General features: G+C 37.2%; 1 protein-coding gene across 7 annotated transcripts; it reads right to left on the reverse strand.

Moving 5' to 3' along the window:
* Window positions 1-320: 320 nt before the first annotated feature.
* LOC108238951 (sodium- and chloride-dependent betaine transporter) lies at window positions 321-8,812 on the reverse strand. 7 transcript variants are annotated; one of them, XM_017421334.3, is made up of 14 exons: window positions 8,445-8,811; window positions 8,223-8,372; window positions 6,709-6,849; window positions 6,543-6,621; window positions 6,226-6,358; window positions 5,162-5,296; window positions 4,966-5,069; window positions 4,325-4,449; window positions 3,784-3,896; window positions 3,557-3,694; window positions 3,153-3,255; window positions 2,962-3,062; window positions 2,340-2,510; window positions 321-2,232 (listed from the first exon to the last, which is right to left on the reverse strand). In XM_017421334.3, the coding sequence occupies exons 1-14, from the start codon at window positions 8,629-8,631 to the stop codon at window positions 2,140-2,142; spliced, it is 1,773 nt and encodes a 590-aa protein (XP_017276823.1). In that variant the 5' UTR covers window positions 8,632-8,811; the 3' UTR covers window positions 321-2,139. The 7 variants fall into 7 exon arrangements, with proteins under 7 accessions (XP_017276823.1, XP_017276824.1, XP_017276826.1 ...); XM_017421335.3 differs by having other exon boundaries at window positions 8,223-8,357; window positions 8,445-8,810; XM_017421337.3 differs by having other exon boundaries at window positions 8,223-8,277; window positions 8,445-8,625.
* Window positions 8,813-13,203: the final 4,391 nt, after the last annotated feature.

The following is a 13,203-nucleotide window of genomic DNA, read 5'->3' on the forward strand; positions in this document are numbered from 1 at the left end:
TGTCCCATTGTTGTAAATATCAAATATTGGAACAAGTGATGATTGTTTAGAGTGATACAATTACTGATTTGTCTAAATGGCAAAACATTTTGAGATCATTTTAGCTCAGCATTCAACATTTCAGAGCAATAAATGATTGGTTAGACCAATTCCTATTCAGGTTTATTACAACAAGATTATAATTGTTTATCAGAGATTCAGTTATCTTTTATACACATATGATAATGATGCAAAGTTCATGTTAAATTTGGCCAAAACTCACGATAGTCTTTAGAAAGTCTTTAGATTTATGGTACAAAGTTTGCACACACAATACGTGCCCAGATGCAAAACTTATTTATTTTCCCTCGCACTTAACACAAAGACATAACTCTTTCGAAGAAATTACATTCAAGCACCATACCCAAATAAGAATGAAAAAATAAACGTTTTGTACTTAGACAAGTTGAATGAAAGAGAAAACAATTAAATCATATAACAAACAAGCTCATTTGTCATTACAATTATATACAACACCAATTCCAAAAGAAAGTTGGCACAATAAAATGTAGATAAAAACAGAATGCTGTGGTTTGCAACATTGAATAAACCCTTTTTCTATTCACAACGGAACATGGTAAAAATATCAACAGTCGAAACTGAGAAATTGTTTTATTTTTAGGAAATAATAATGTTATTTTGAATTTTATGCCAGCAACACATATTGTTTTAACAGCAGTCAGTCAGAGTGTAGGACCCGAGGAGACTGCTGGAGTTCTTGGATGGGAATGTCCCGGTCTTGTCTTATGTAGGTTGGTAGCTGTTCAGCAGCCCTGGGTTATTTTTGGGTGGATGTTCTAAAAACTGTATATACTGTTGTTTACTGATGGTGCTTTGCTAGATGTGTAAGCTGCACATACCAGAGACGCTTATGCACCCCCATACCATCAGAGAGGTAGGCTTTGAAACTGAGCATGGATAACAGGCTGGATGGTCCCTCTCCTCTTCAGCACAGAGGATGTGATTTACAAAAAAAAAAAAAAATCTTATTTTTAATATCTCACTTTGCCTAAGTTTACTAAATGCTGTTTTCTAAAACAGCATGTGTGACTAAAACACCTGCTGGGTTATACATACAGTAATTGTAACACTCATAAATTGTCTTCACACATCTGTTGCACAAGTTGCTAGGCCTGGGCATGTCGGGGAGCTTTTAATTTGGAATGCTTCGTAACTACAGCGATCATGCATGGACACGTTGGGGAACTCTTGGTGATAGGGGGATGTGGTTGAGCAACAGCACAACAAAGAACAATTATTTACTCTGAACAAGGTCTAAAGTCATCGGGGCATCTGCTCTGTCAGAAAATGAAAGTGAACTTTTATATGCCTACCTGTTGACTGAGACAGATTTAATAGTTTGTGTGCAAATGTCTTTAGGTAGTCTGCTGTAGACCGCTTCATTTTAAGGAGAAAAATTAGGCATTTTTTACTTTATGAAAATATGATATTTCATATAGCAAATGTGATCACATAAACTGTGAACTAATTACTCTTTTGGATTTGTAGGTGGCAATATTTTACTCCAAATCATAAGAAAGAAAGTTCCAACTGTCCTGAAGTATAAAGGATTTAATAATGATGTAAGAACTCGAGAGGAATACAACATCCTCAACCCAAATTTGACAGATTACATTTTCCTTAAAGTGCTTTCAGTATACTTAATGCCACTTGTTTTCTTTGACAAAAGTTACTAATAAATCATTGTCATTTTATCCTTTTACATATACTACAGTATCAAGAATTCAAGTTGTTTAAGCTGTTTGTTGGAGTGGGTGAATTGATCAAAAATTAGTTATAGGATATCATATCTCAAAAGGAAAGTTGTTTGTTATTGACTACAACTGGCTAATGGTAAAACAGTGACAAATGTGACCACAAAGTGTGGATACAAAACCATCCAAAATATTAAACTTTTCCAAAGAATATAACTATATAAAACATTTACATTTTGTCTAAAAATATATTTGTTTACATTGAGATTACTTGAGATAAAATCATTGATCTTGATGGCTGTTTCCTCCACAGAGCATGAACCTGAGTTGCCTCAGTGTAGCTCTCAGCTTAACTATTTGTTGGTGTGAACCAAATCAGTTCTGTTTAGTTCAGAGGTTTGAGCTCTGAGGTTTCTTGAGCAGAAGGCGCACGTCTCTGATTCAAGTCGGCTACAGGCTGACAGAGCAATAAGAAACGCTGAGGAAAGAAACACAAAGAGTTATCGGGAATGAGGATATTCTGAAAACTCCAAATAACAGACCAGGTATCTTTACACTGCATTTTCCAACAAAGGATCTTATTACCTGTCGAAGAGTGCCTTCTCCTTGCAATATTTTTAGTAACACAAACAGTGGGATGAGTGAAAGGGACACCGTGGCTATAAACCAACCCAAGATGTTGGCCCACAGTGGATAAACGTAAGTGTTACTGAACATCAGAGGAGAATATCTGACGATGGAGAAGATGAAGGTTCCCTGAGAAGAGGGGAGACGACAAGGATTAATGTCAAATTGAAAACAGAAGAAACTGAATCCCAGAAAAGTAAGAAAATTATTCTCATAAGTGTTAAAAAAAAACAGGTACAAATTTTTGAATGGCAGACGTTAACTATAAAAAAGGAGGGAGCATAAACATCAAAAGCATAAATCTTTTCTTTTTATATCTGATTACAATTGAGCAGTTTGACTGTTTTGCAATGTCCAAAATCTTAAATTATTTGATTTATCTTGTCCAAACTTTATTATATAAACTAATTAAGACCATATTGAGGTCAATTCTCATTGAACTCACCACATCTTCACCTACAACTATTATAATTTTGATAGTTCATATTTTTTGGTGGAGGGAGGAAAAGGTACATATTCATAAACCAATGAAATAAAATGAACATAAAGTAGACAGCGGCAAATTACTTGTTTTGCTTACAAAACAGACAAGGGGAGTGATGTAACGCCAGCAGTACTTCATAAATGGATATGGACTATAACCAATCATGTCTGTGATGTTGTCATGAAAACGATCTGCACCTAGAGAGAGAGACAGAGAAAAAAAACTGAAGATTTTTGCTCAATATAAGGAAGTCATGGCTTGCTGTACACAGTATGTTTACGACTTACCATAAACCCATCCAATGCTGACAGACTGACAGAAGGAGAGGAGGAGCAGGGTGGTGCCGCTGCACACATGATGGTCTAACAGCTGGAGAAGGTACATCCCTCCCTGTAAGTGAGAACAATGGCAATGCAACAGTAGTGATTGTTGGACAAAGAATTATTAGTATGAATAACTTTCTTTTTTGTTTGCTTTTCAAATAAAAGTTAAAATGGGTTTACCTGTCATAAACGGCAAAGGTACAGAATTTTAAACAAATACTTTTGAATCCCCTTTTATTTAATAGATGTGGTCATAATTTTGTTTAGGAAATTACTAAGGTTCATATATTAAAGAATTCAAGTTTACAGAACAGGCAAACAAAGTGCAATAAAGTTGATCATTTCTGTATTGCTTGGTGCGTACAGACCTCTGTGACCAAGGAGAGCCCGAGCAAGCAGCAGGCGCAGCAAATAACAAGCAGAAGGAGCTCACGTCTGTAGCCTTTGTGAAGATAAGAAGGGAAATGATCGACCAGTGATGTCATCAAACACTCTACTCCAACAAACTGGGAAGAAACAAATGATGAAAGAACAATTAGATGTGTATTTCTTTGCATTTCTTGGTTCAATTTTTCAGAAAGACTTTGATTGGCACCTGGCTATCCAGTCCAAGCAGAATGATCATGAAGAAGAAACACACTGACCACACCTGAGGCATGGGCATCATGGCTACAGCTCGGGGGTAGACAATAAATGCCAACCCTGGGCCTAAACATACATGACAAATTAGGCATTATTATGTAATATGGATTTAAATTACAGGCATTAGAACTAAATACTATTACATAATACTGAATACTTTCTAAACAATAGACAAAAGTTAGACTTAAAGCATCATTGGTTTTGCCCAGAAGGCCTAAATGTCTCTCACACCTAGGAATAATTTAGAGTTACCAATATACCTAACATGCATGTTTTAGTTCTGTGGGAGAAATCTGAAATACACCAAAAATAAAACCCACATGCACACAAGGAGAACATGCAAACTCCAAGAAAGGCTGGGAAGCGAACCTGCGACCTTCTTAGTGTAAGGCGACAGCGCTAACTTAAAGGTGGATACACAGAGCTAAACGAAACAAAGTGAGACAAACAAATGGCAAATAATTACTGAAAACACATGGAGCTTGATTCTGTACCTGATTCTGCAACTTCAGAAATGTCCACACCCTGTTCATTTTTCATGAAGCCCAAAACAGAGAAAATGGCAAAACCTGCCACAATGCTGGTGGCGCTGTTCAGCAGACACAGATAGAAACAGTCTCTGGGGGCGAAAAAAAGATAGTTTGTGACAATTTGACAAATTATGTCTCAAATAATAATCCATCACATCAATATGATAAAGGAATCATTGTAATCTAACCATGGACATCAAATAATGAAGGTGCAAATGCATCTTTATGTTTGTGACCAAAACATCTCTCATATGACCAGGCCAGCAAAGACCCTAACAACCCTCAGGAGTGAGCAGAGGAGAGTTATTTGCATGTGGGTTCAGCTTGCATAAACCGATCAAACCACTTCAGTTTTAAAAGCTTGAAACTCTGCACCTTTCAGTTGGCTTGAAAACGATCTTCAACAAACAAAACAAGGAGTCTGGTCACATTGTTTAAAAACTCTTAGATTACCATGTCCTGGATAATATACACCAGCGTCTCTTCAACTCCTAAGTGCTATTAGAATAAGATAACTAATGTTGTTTTACCCTGGCAGTGGTCATAATGCTATGACTGTTTGATGCATATCTTGAATTTCATTGTTCTACATTTACTGTCCTCACTTGTAACAGTTGTTGTTGTAAGTGTTGTAACTCCCAAGAGACGTGAGGAAGCCAAGGCCGATGGCATAAGAGAAGAAGATCTGCGTCCCAGCGTCCATCCACACCTGAAAAGATGGAATAAAGCCATGTTTGTGTTCATGACAATGTCTCTGTCAACAACAGGGCAGATCTGATTCAAGCACTGAATACATCTTACCTGGGGGTCTGAGAGGCGAGAGATATCAGGGCTGAGGTAGTAAATGATCCCGTCCACTGCCCCAGGTAGGGTAACCCCTCGTATGAGCAAAACCAACAGCATAAGGAAGGGGAAGGTGGCAGTGAAGTAAGCTGCCTGAATAAAAAGAGGAGAGGAAATGGGTTATATGTGTGTGAATATATATTGAATTAATTTGGTTGTAGATGGCTTGCACTTGTAAAATCCAAGGACCCCAAAGCACTTTACACTGCAATCAGTCATTCTGCTATTCACACACACTGATGGTTGTAAGCTACAAGTGAAGCTGCCATTAGACCGGCGCCACCGTGACCACCACCAGGAGGCAAGGTAGGTGAAGTGTCTTGCCCCGCTCCGTCTGTCTTGCCAGACTAAGACGGATGGAGTAGGGGCTTAAACCAGCAACCCTCCGGTTACAGGACAAACTCATACCTCCTGAGCCACTGCCACCCACACAACTATAGACAGATTTTGGTGTGGTGATGGCAAATAATAAATGGGCTGCAATCTATATCCCCCTCATGGCATTTTTAAAAAGATGAAAGATGAATGCCACAATAACCTAACTTTCACTTTAACCCCATCCTAAATGGGGTAATTACTTATTCCTAACTCACCAACTGCAGCAGGGATCTATACATACAGTATAGGAGACATCTGCTGTCTTACAAAATAAGTAGTGTGCTAAAAGATTAAATGTCTCAGACACTTCACCGATGAAAGTCAATATTACAGATTTACAAATCTACCCCAATGCAACCAAACACTCACAATTTCTATTTAATATCTAAAAAGTTAAATTACACCTATCACACGACAATCAAAACAACTTGGAGGAACAATAAATATTGTCAGTTCTTGGACAAAAATAATTTTTTCACACTATTCTCCTAATATTCTTCCCTCTTGTTTCATATCCCTCCATTTTTTACCCACCTGACAGTCGCAGGGAGATGGTGCCGGACATTAGGCCTCATATGTGTGTTCTGTAATTTTCTATATGTGTGAAATGTTCAAGATTGCTGATGGGTTTTCATATATCTGACCTTTCCTGTCGACTTGATTCCCTTCCAGATACAAAAATAGCAGATGACCCAGCTCAGAAGGAGACACAGGACCAGCTCCCACCTCAAGCTGCCCACCTCATCGATGCCTCCCGAGATGTTCAAAACTCTTCGTCTGAGCAAAAGAGGAGAGGAGTGGAAATGGTGAAAGGGAGAGAAAGGGTTCGTGACTGAATGAGAGACGGAAGGAAAGGGAACAAAAGTTCGAATGAGAGCGAAGCTGAGGCAAAGGGGTGTGAGGGGATGGCTGAGACAAGAGTGAGAAGGGCAAGCAAAGAAATGTGTGACTTTGTGCTTACTGCCAGAACTCCAAAACTGGAAGAGTTGTGTTCAGTCTGGATTTTATGCTCAAATTCTGAGAGTTGTCAAAACATGAGTCTAGTTTAAGAAACAAAACATTTCTCAGGATAATACACAGAAACAGTGCTCAGATCAAACTGTACACACATAATAATGAAAAACTACCTGTGTTCCAGTCGTTCCCACATGTGGCCCAGGGCAAATCTGACTTGAAGGATGAGAAGAGGTAAAAGAATGCCCACACAAGGATCATAATATAAGAGGTTGCACTGAAAATGATGATCAGGTGACTGGCATAGCCAATGCCTGAGAATAAAAGGAAAAAAAACACAATATGTATGAGAACAGTGCACTAAAAAAATGTTGTCAACATTCTCTGGGTCATAAGTGTCAGGTCAAAGTCACTCCTAAACAAATGTGAAATAGTTATAAAATAAAAACTTGAACACTTTGTGCCACACAAAAAAAAAAATCCACAGCTCAGCAATAGGTGTGATTATGGATTTGTGCAAATTGATTTGTGGAAGGAAAATTAAGCATTATTGTATTTTTTGTGTCACATTTTAGACAGCAGAAGAAAAACTAATGAGCTCATATAGAACATAACGTATTTTACTGAGGTCCTGATTAGGAACATTATCGTCTTCTGATCACTTCTGCGTGAAAAATAATTGAAAATAAGTGACATCAAGTAACAACTCAGGGATTCTGCACCTTGGTTTAAGTGAACAAATCAACTTCTTTCTTCTCTGATATAGAGAACATGATTAAAATAAACACGTTTGTTTGGGTTGGTTTTTAATTGTTCATAAGAGTGCTTTTAAAAGAACTGAAACACATCACGTAAAATAAGATTTGATGGTACATTCTACAGGCCACTTATACAGTTTCTGGTTTAAACTGGTTTTCTGTTTTGAGGATTGTGCCTTTCTAATCGCAACTGATGATAAAGATTTAATTTGTTCTCTCAGATCATATAAATATCACTGCCTCTTGTCTTCTGGAGGTCTCGTTCTCATTAAACACTGGAGCTGACAGTGTTTCACATTATGAGGTTTTCTCTGTAATAAATACACAAAACAAGACAAGTTTCCAGCACCACCTATTGCTTTTTACTGCCACAAAAGTCACAAGCTTCCTAACAGTTATGTCACGTAACTTAAGAGTACAAGACCACACAGTAATTATCCGTAGTTTAACAGTATAGTCCACGGCCTTTCCAACGACCACCTTTACAGTAAAGAGCTTCCAATCTTCAGTGCTACAATATTGTAGATATTGTAATATCCAAGCAGTCAAGATTTGTTCCAAGTCTCTTATAAACAACAATTCCAAGTTTCTAATGCTTGTGGGTCTTAGGCAGGTATAAATCGCCTCACACCAAGGTGCAGAGCCTGAATCATAGTGACACTCCTTTTTCTTTCCTTTTGTTTTATTTTGTGTGCACAAGACAAAACTGCGGTAGAATAAGAGAATATAATCAGTGGCACTGTTGAGTCTTTGTAATAACTAAACATTGTGAAGAAAGTTTAATATTGGCTACATTTTAGTAGAAACTTGACTATCATGCTATATTTATTAGAAGAGTTATTCTTCAGCCAGTTCCCCACAGTGCATTAAAAATATAATATTTTCCCTTTAAAAGACTGTTTGGTTTATTATTTTTTTTATTAAATTACCTTGAAAAAGAGGACAAATCTTTCTCCAGCATGTGATCCCGCCCTGGCTGGTGTACTGTCCCAACGCAGTTTCAAGAAAGAACAGGGGAATTCCACAGGTAAACATGAACAAGAAGTATGGGATAAAAAACACACCTGCAAGATAAAAAACTTTTTTTTTTTCCTTTTAAATGAAGGAGGAGATGATTGTAAAAGAGCTAAGTTTTTATGGAAACCCCTCACCTCCACCGTTCCTGTAGCACAGATAGGGGAACCTCCACACATTCCCAGGTCCGATGATGGCCCCCATCACTGTCAGGATGAACTCAGCTTTGGTCCCCCACTGACCCCGTTCCTTTTCCACCTCTTCAGGCTTCTTGCTGCATTCATTTGGCACGCAGACTGTTGCTTTTCCATCCCCGATGCTCATCTTAAATCTACAAAGTTGTAGTTTTCTAAAAATAGAGTTTTCCTCCGTCCATAAATGCGGGAAAGATTGAACAGGAAAAGTCAAGCTGAAGGTTAATTTCGAACTGCTGTAATGAGTCAGCAGCAAGTGTACACAACAGCTGCTGACTGGGACAGCGGAGTTTTAAGCTGAATATTGCTTACCGAAGTGTGTCTGGGAGGGTGTTAGTGAGAGAAAAAAAGTGTGGGGCGGGGAATGATCTGCCCTTTCCTCAGACACAGCAAAACCAACAGATGAAGAAAATCAAGTTATCATTAAGTACTTGGTTCTTTAAATCTTGAAATAACATAACATGAATAAAGAAATGAGCTTCATTGACTCATTGTATTTAAATTGTAAATTATTGAGTTCTTATCAAAACAAAGATAATAGTACTGGTAAGAATGTCAGGACACATGATTAGTCTTGACAACAACAACAATAATAATAATAGTAATAATATCTTAGGCAATGAATGGGATGTAGGTTAAAAATCAAACTAACAAAAAATTTGAAAACATTTCTTTCAAATCCTTTTAAATGTGTAAATTCATAAAACAATGTTTGATGAAGTTTTGAATCTTTGAAAGAAAATATTAACTTTAATATCTGGGTCCATACTTGTCTATTCTGAGATCAAACAATTCTAAAATGTAAGAGGTTGAAGGTGTGCAACAAGTCCTGTTGCAAAGATTTGTTGCACATCACATGAAAGATATTTAGGAGAACCTTAACACTAAGATCTTGGCTTTTAAAATGATTTTGATGCTTTAAACTTAGGTAAAGCAAAATGCGATGAGGGGAGATGAGAGGGGACCAAACAAAGATGAAGACAATTGAACTCGTGAAAACAACGGAGCAAAAAGACGTCAAGAGATGTCAAATTACAGCTAGCCGCTCTGGATTCTGACAAGGTCAGAACCTGAGATCTGCATAAACAGAGTTTATCTTTTCTATTTAAAAGAGGTTCTCTTATGTAGGATTACTGGACTGTCTCCTGTAATGATAAGGAATGGTAAAAAATGTCAAACAACCTAATTAATTTCCTATTAGATAAATGAATATATATATCATTGACATTCATTTTCCAACACATTTCAAAGGAACAAATGAAGGAACATCTCATCATGTTTTTTTTTTAGTCTTAAAAGAAGTGCAAGAACATTCTGTCCCTGCTGATAAGCTATCCCAAATGTGTGAAGCCACAGAAAACAATTTATCACAGCAATACCAAGATTCAGTCATAACAGAATGACCTTTTATACAGAACAGCTGCTGGTAGGTGTAGGTCAGAGGTCATAAAAGAAGGGGTCCCTTCACGAGACAAGCCATTTTACAGTTTAAGCTTAGAGAATGAAAGTGATATAAATACACATCAATGTGTATTTTGTAACAGTACTAAATGTGAAGACTTCCACATTTCCTTTTTTTATAATCCCAAAAATATGTTTTTTAAAACTACTAAAGCACAAGTAATACATTGTCAATACCTAATTTATTGCAAAATGATATGATGTTAAAAAACAAACATTGTAAATTATTTGCAGAAGGGTTGCTGACATTTATGTTCCAGTGAATATGCTGTACCTTGTACTTATACTGGAATACAGCATGTGAAAGATACAGATGTACTTAAGTTAGATCAGTCCCATAAAAAAGAAAACAAATTCAGTGTTTAAAACAACACATTAAATATTTTAATGAAAGTCAGACAACACAAAGTGTTAAAGGGAATTAGAAATGTAGATTTTTAAAAAATAATATGTCAAACAGGAAATCTAACTTGTCTGGTTTAAATAACTGACAGCTGAGATGAATATCGTAACAACAGAAAAAAAATATATTTTCAATGAGAAAAAAATATGACAAAAAAGTTGTTGCCTGAGAGAGAAAAATGATAGAAGTCATGTAATCTCAAAACACACTGCAGTCTTGCCACCCAGCCCCTAGGCAGTTTCACCAACTTTCACACAAGAGTTTTAGATTTTTAACAACAATGAATTCCTTCTGAATGGTAAGTCAGTTTATTACTCAACTCATGTTGAGTAACATGGAAATATACCATACACGAGTGCTGTGAAGCCTTAAAAGCGACTATAAAAGGGTAGGAAGAACAATACATTAATAACAGGCCTTGCCCACTGGGTGAGTAAAGTTTCCACATGACTTGTCATGCTGGAAGGAACTGATGCTCTCTTTACTTTTATGGTTGGCATATTTTGAGATACTTAGCTGTTTCAGACAAATGAAAATAAACAAACAAAAGAAAAAAACCCATTGTAGATCAAAACTAGTCTTTATATTGAACAGTGAGAGTAGTTCAAAAGCTTCCTCTGGCAGAGGTGAGCAGACACTGACAGCGATAGGGGACCTTGAACACGACAAGAACATTCAGAAATCTGGCAAGCATTTGATGTATCATGACAGAAAACAGCCATAACTGCACAAATATGATGCATCACATTTGTGTCATACAGATGGTGACAGATGATAAGGATTACTGGGTTTATCTGGGGTAACACCAGAAGACCTTTGGATGCTCTTCTCTATTGCTGGGAACTAATAAGTTTAGTTGCAGTGGGTGTCAAGAAGCCTCCAGGCAAACATCTCTCACTCCCTTCTGGCAGGATTCAAATACCAACATGTTAGAGGTGTTAAATCGTGTTTCTTTGTTGTCTCATGTTTCTCACTGTCTGATATACAGTTCTCAAAGTGCCTAACTTTGAATCTGTTTCCCACACAATGAAAATATTCCTTAAAGCATGAATGTCTCCCCTGATCTTTCTGCAGTTGGCCTTACATGCAAGCCGTTGCAGTACTTGAACATATTTCCTGCCGAAATGCATATTAAAGTCTGTGCAAACTAAAACACTTGTGCTCCTTAGGTTGGACAAAATTCTCTTTTCACACTCTGTCGTTTGCTCAGGTCATAGCCCCTCAGTGCAAAGGAGCAGACACTTTCAAAAATCAGGTCGGTCTAAAAAAACGGGTGAACAAGTTTCCACATGACTATCTTTACTGCATTTAACAATCATGTTGCAGTTTAGGCACACCAAGACTTACCGTTAGACACTGAACATTTTTTAAATTAGAGACAGAACAACTACAAAAATAAAGACAACTAATTCCCCACGTGATACTAATGTAGTTAGCCGGCTTAAATGCTGCAATTCTGCAGCTAAAGAACAAAAAGGTACAAATTACATTCTAATACTGCACAAAAGGACAAGGTAAATGAACAATCTAAAACCTTCCAGGAAACAAAAATTTATACTTTAACACGTTGCTTAAAATCGTCAAGTCTTAATAAACAAGTGTTAATAAGTATAATTAAACTTTAACTGAACTTTCCTGCTGACAACCAGTTTCCTCCAACCCTGCAGGTAAACAGGTGTGAAGAACAAGACAAAATGAGTGCCCTACTCATTCCAATCAGACACCATTAAAGAATAAAAAAGTGAGAATTGCCCCAGGCATACAAGTGTTTTGCTCACGTTTCCTGCACACGAGGAGTGAAACAATCACCTTCCTCCTTGTAACCAGGCTGAGCTCACGCCACAATCATAAATTTAAACTCTCATTGAATTTACTTCATTTCTTGGAATTGATATTATATATATTCTATCAAGCCGATGAATGGCTTACTAACATTTCATAAGCATCAGTGGTAGTGAAAATGTCTTTTTGATGCAGGATTTCTCCATTTTGAAGCTGCAACGTTGATTCAACCTACTGCCACGATCTCTATATTTTGCTTTTATAGATATGATTATGAGTGGCAATACTATTTCCCAATTGTGGAAAACATTATTTTTTCTAATTAAGAGGACTTTGTTGGTAGAACTTAATTTCTTTAGAAGTTATCATACCTGATAAAGACTGATGCAAACTGCCTGCATAAATCTTTATTGTCGTCATGGTGTGGTGAGTAAAAGGATCCAAAAGGCAGATTCAACAGGAGGAGAACTTGAGTCAACAAACCTAAGAACTTACCTTCCTGCAAAAACAACAGGGGGAAGGTGGGAAACCAGACACACAAGGCATGCACATAATCACCCCTCCCTGCCTACTTATGTATGTCAAACTCCAAGCCTCAAGGGCCACTGTCCTGAAAGTTTTAGGTTTTTCTGCTCCAACACACCTGATTCAAATGGTTTAATTACCTCCTCACCAAACCATCAAGTTCTCCAGCAGCAAGTCCACAAGTCATTCATTTAAAGCAGGTGTTTTAAAGCAAGAACACATCTAAGACATGCAGGAGAGCGAGCCCTGAGGAACAGAGTTTCACACATGTGGTCTACAGCAGTGGTTCCCAAACTTTTCAGCTTCCCACCCATAAATTAACAGTGACAAAGGTGTGTGACCCCATCTGTTGGCTGTTTAAATATCCAAAAGTGCTAATGATCCTATTAAATAAGGGCATAATAACAACACAAACAGTCTTAGCATCCATTTAGCTATTTTTTAAACCATTAAACGACTTGCATTTCAATTCTCTGTGACAATTATGGTGTAAATATATCATAAAAACTGGGTTTTAGTTGTAGGTTGATA

This window comes from Kryptolebias marmoratus, linkage group LG13 (genome assembly GCF_001649575.2).
Source record: "Kryptolebias marmoratus isolate JLee-2015 linkage group LG13, ASM164957v2, whole genome shotgun sequence".
Lineage (NCBI taxonomy): Eukaryota > Metazoa > Chordata > Actinopteri > Cyprinodontiformes > Rivulidae > Kryptolebias > Kryptolebias marmoratus.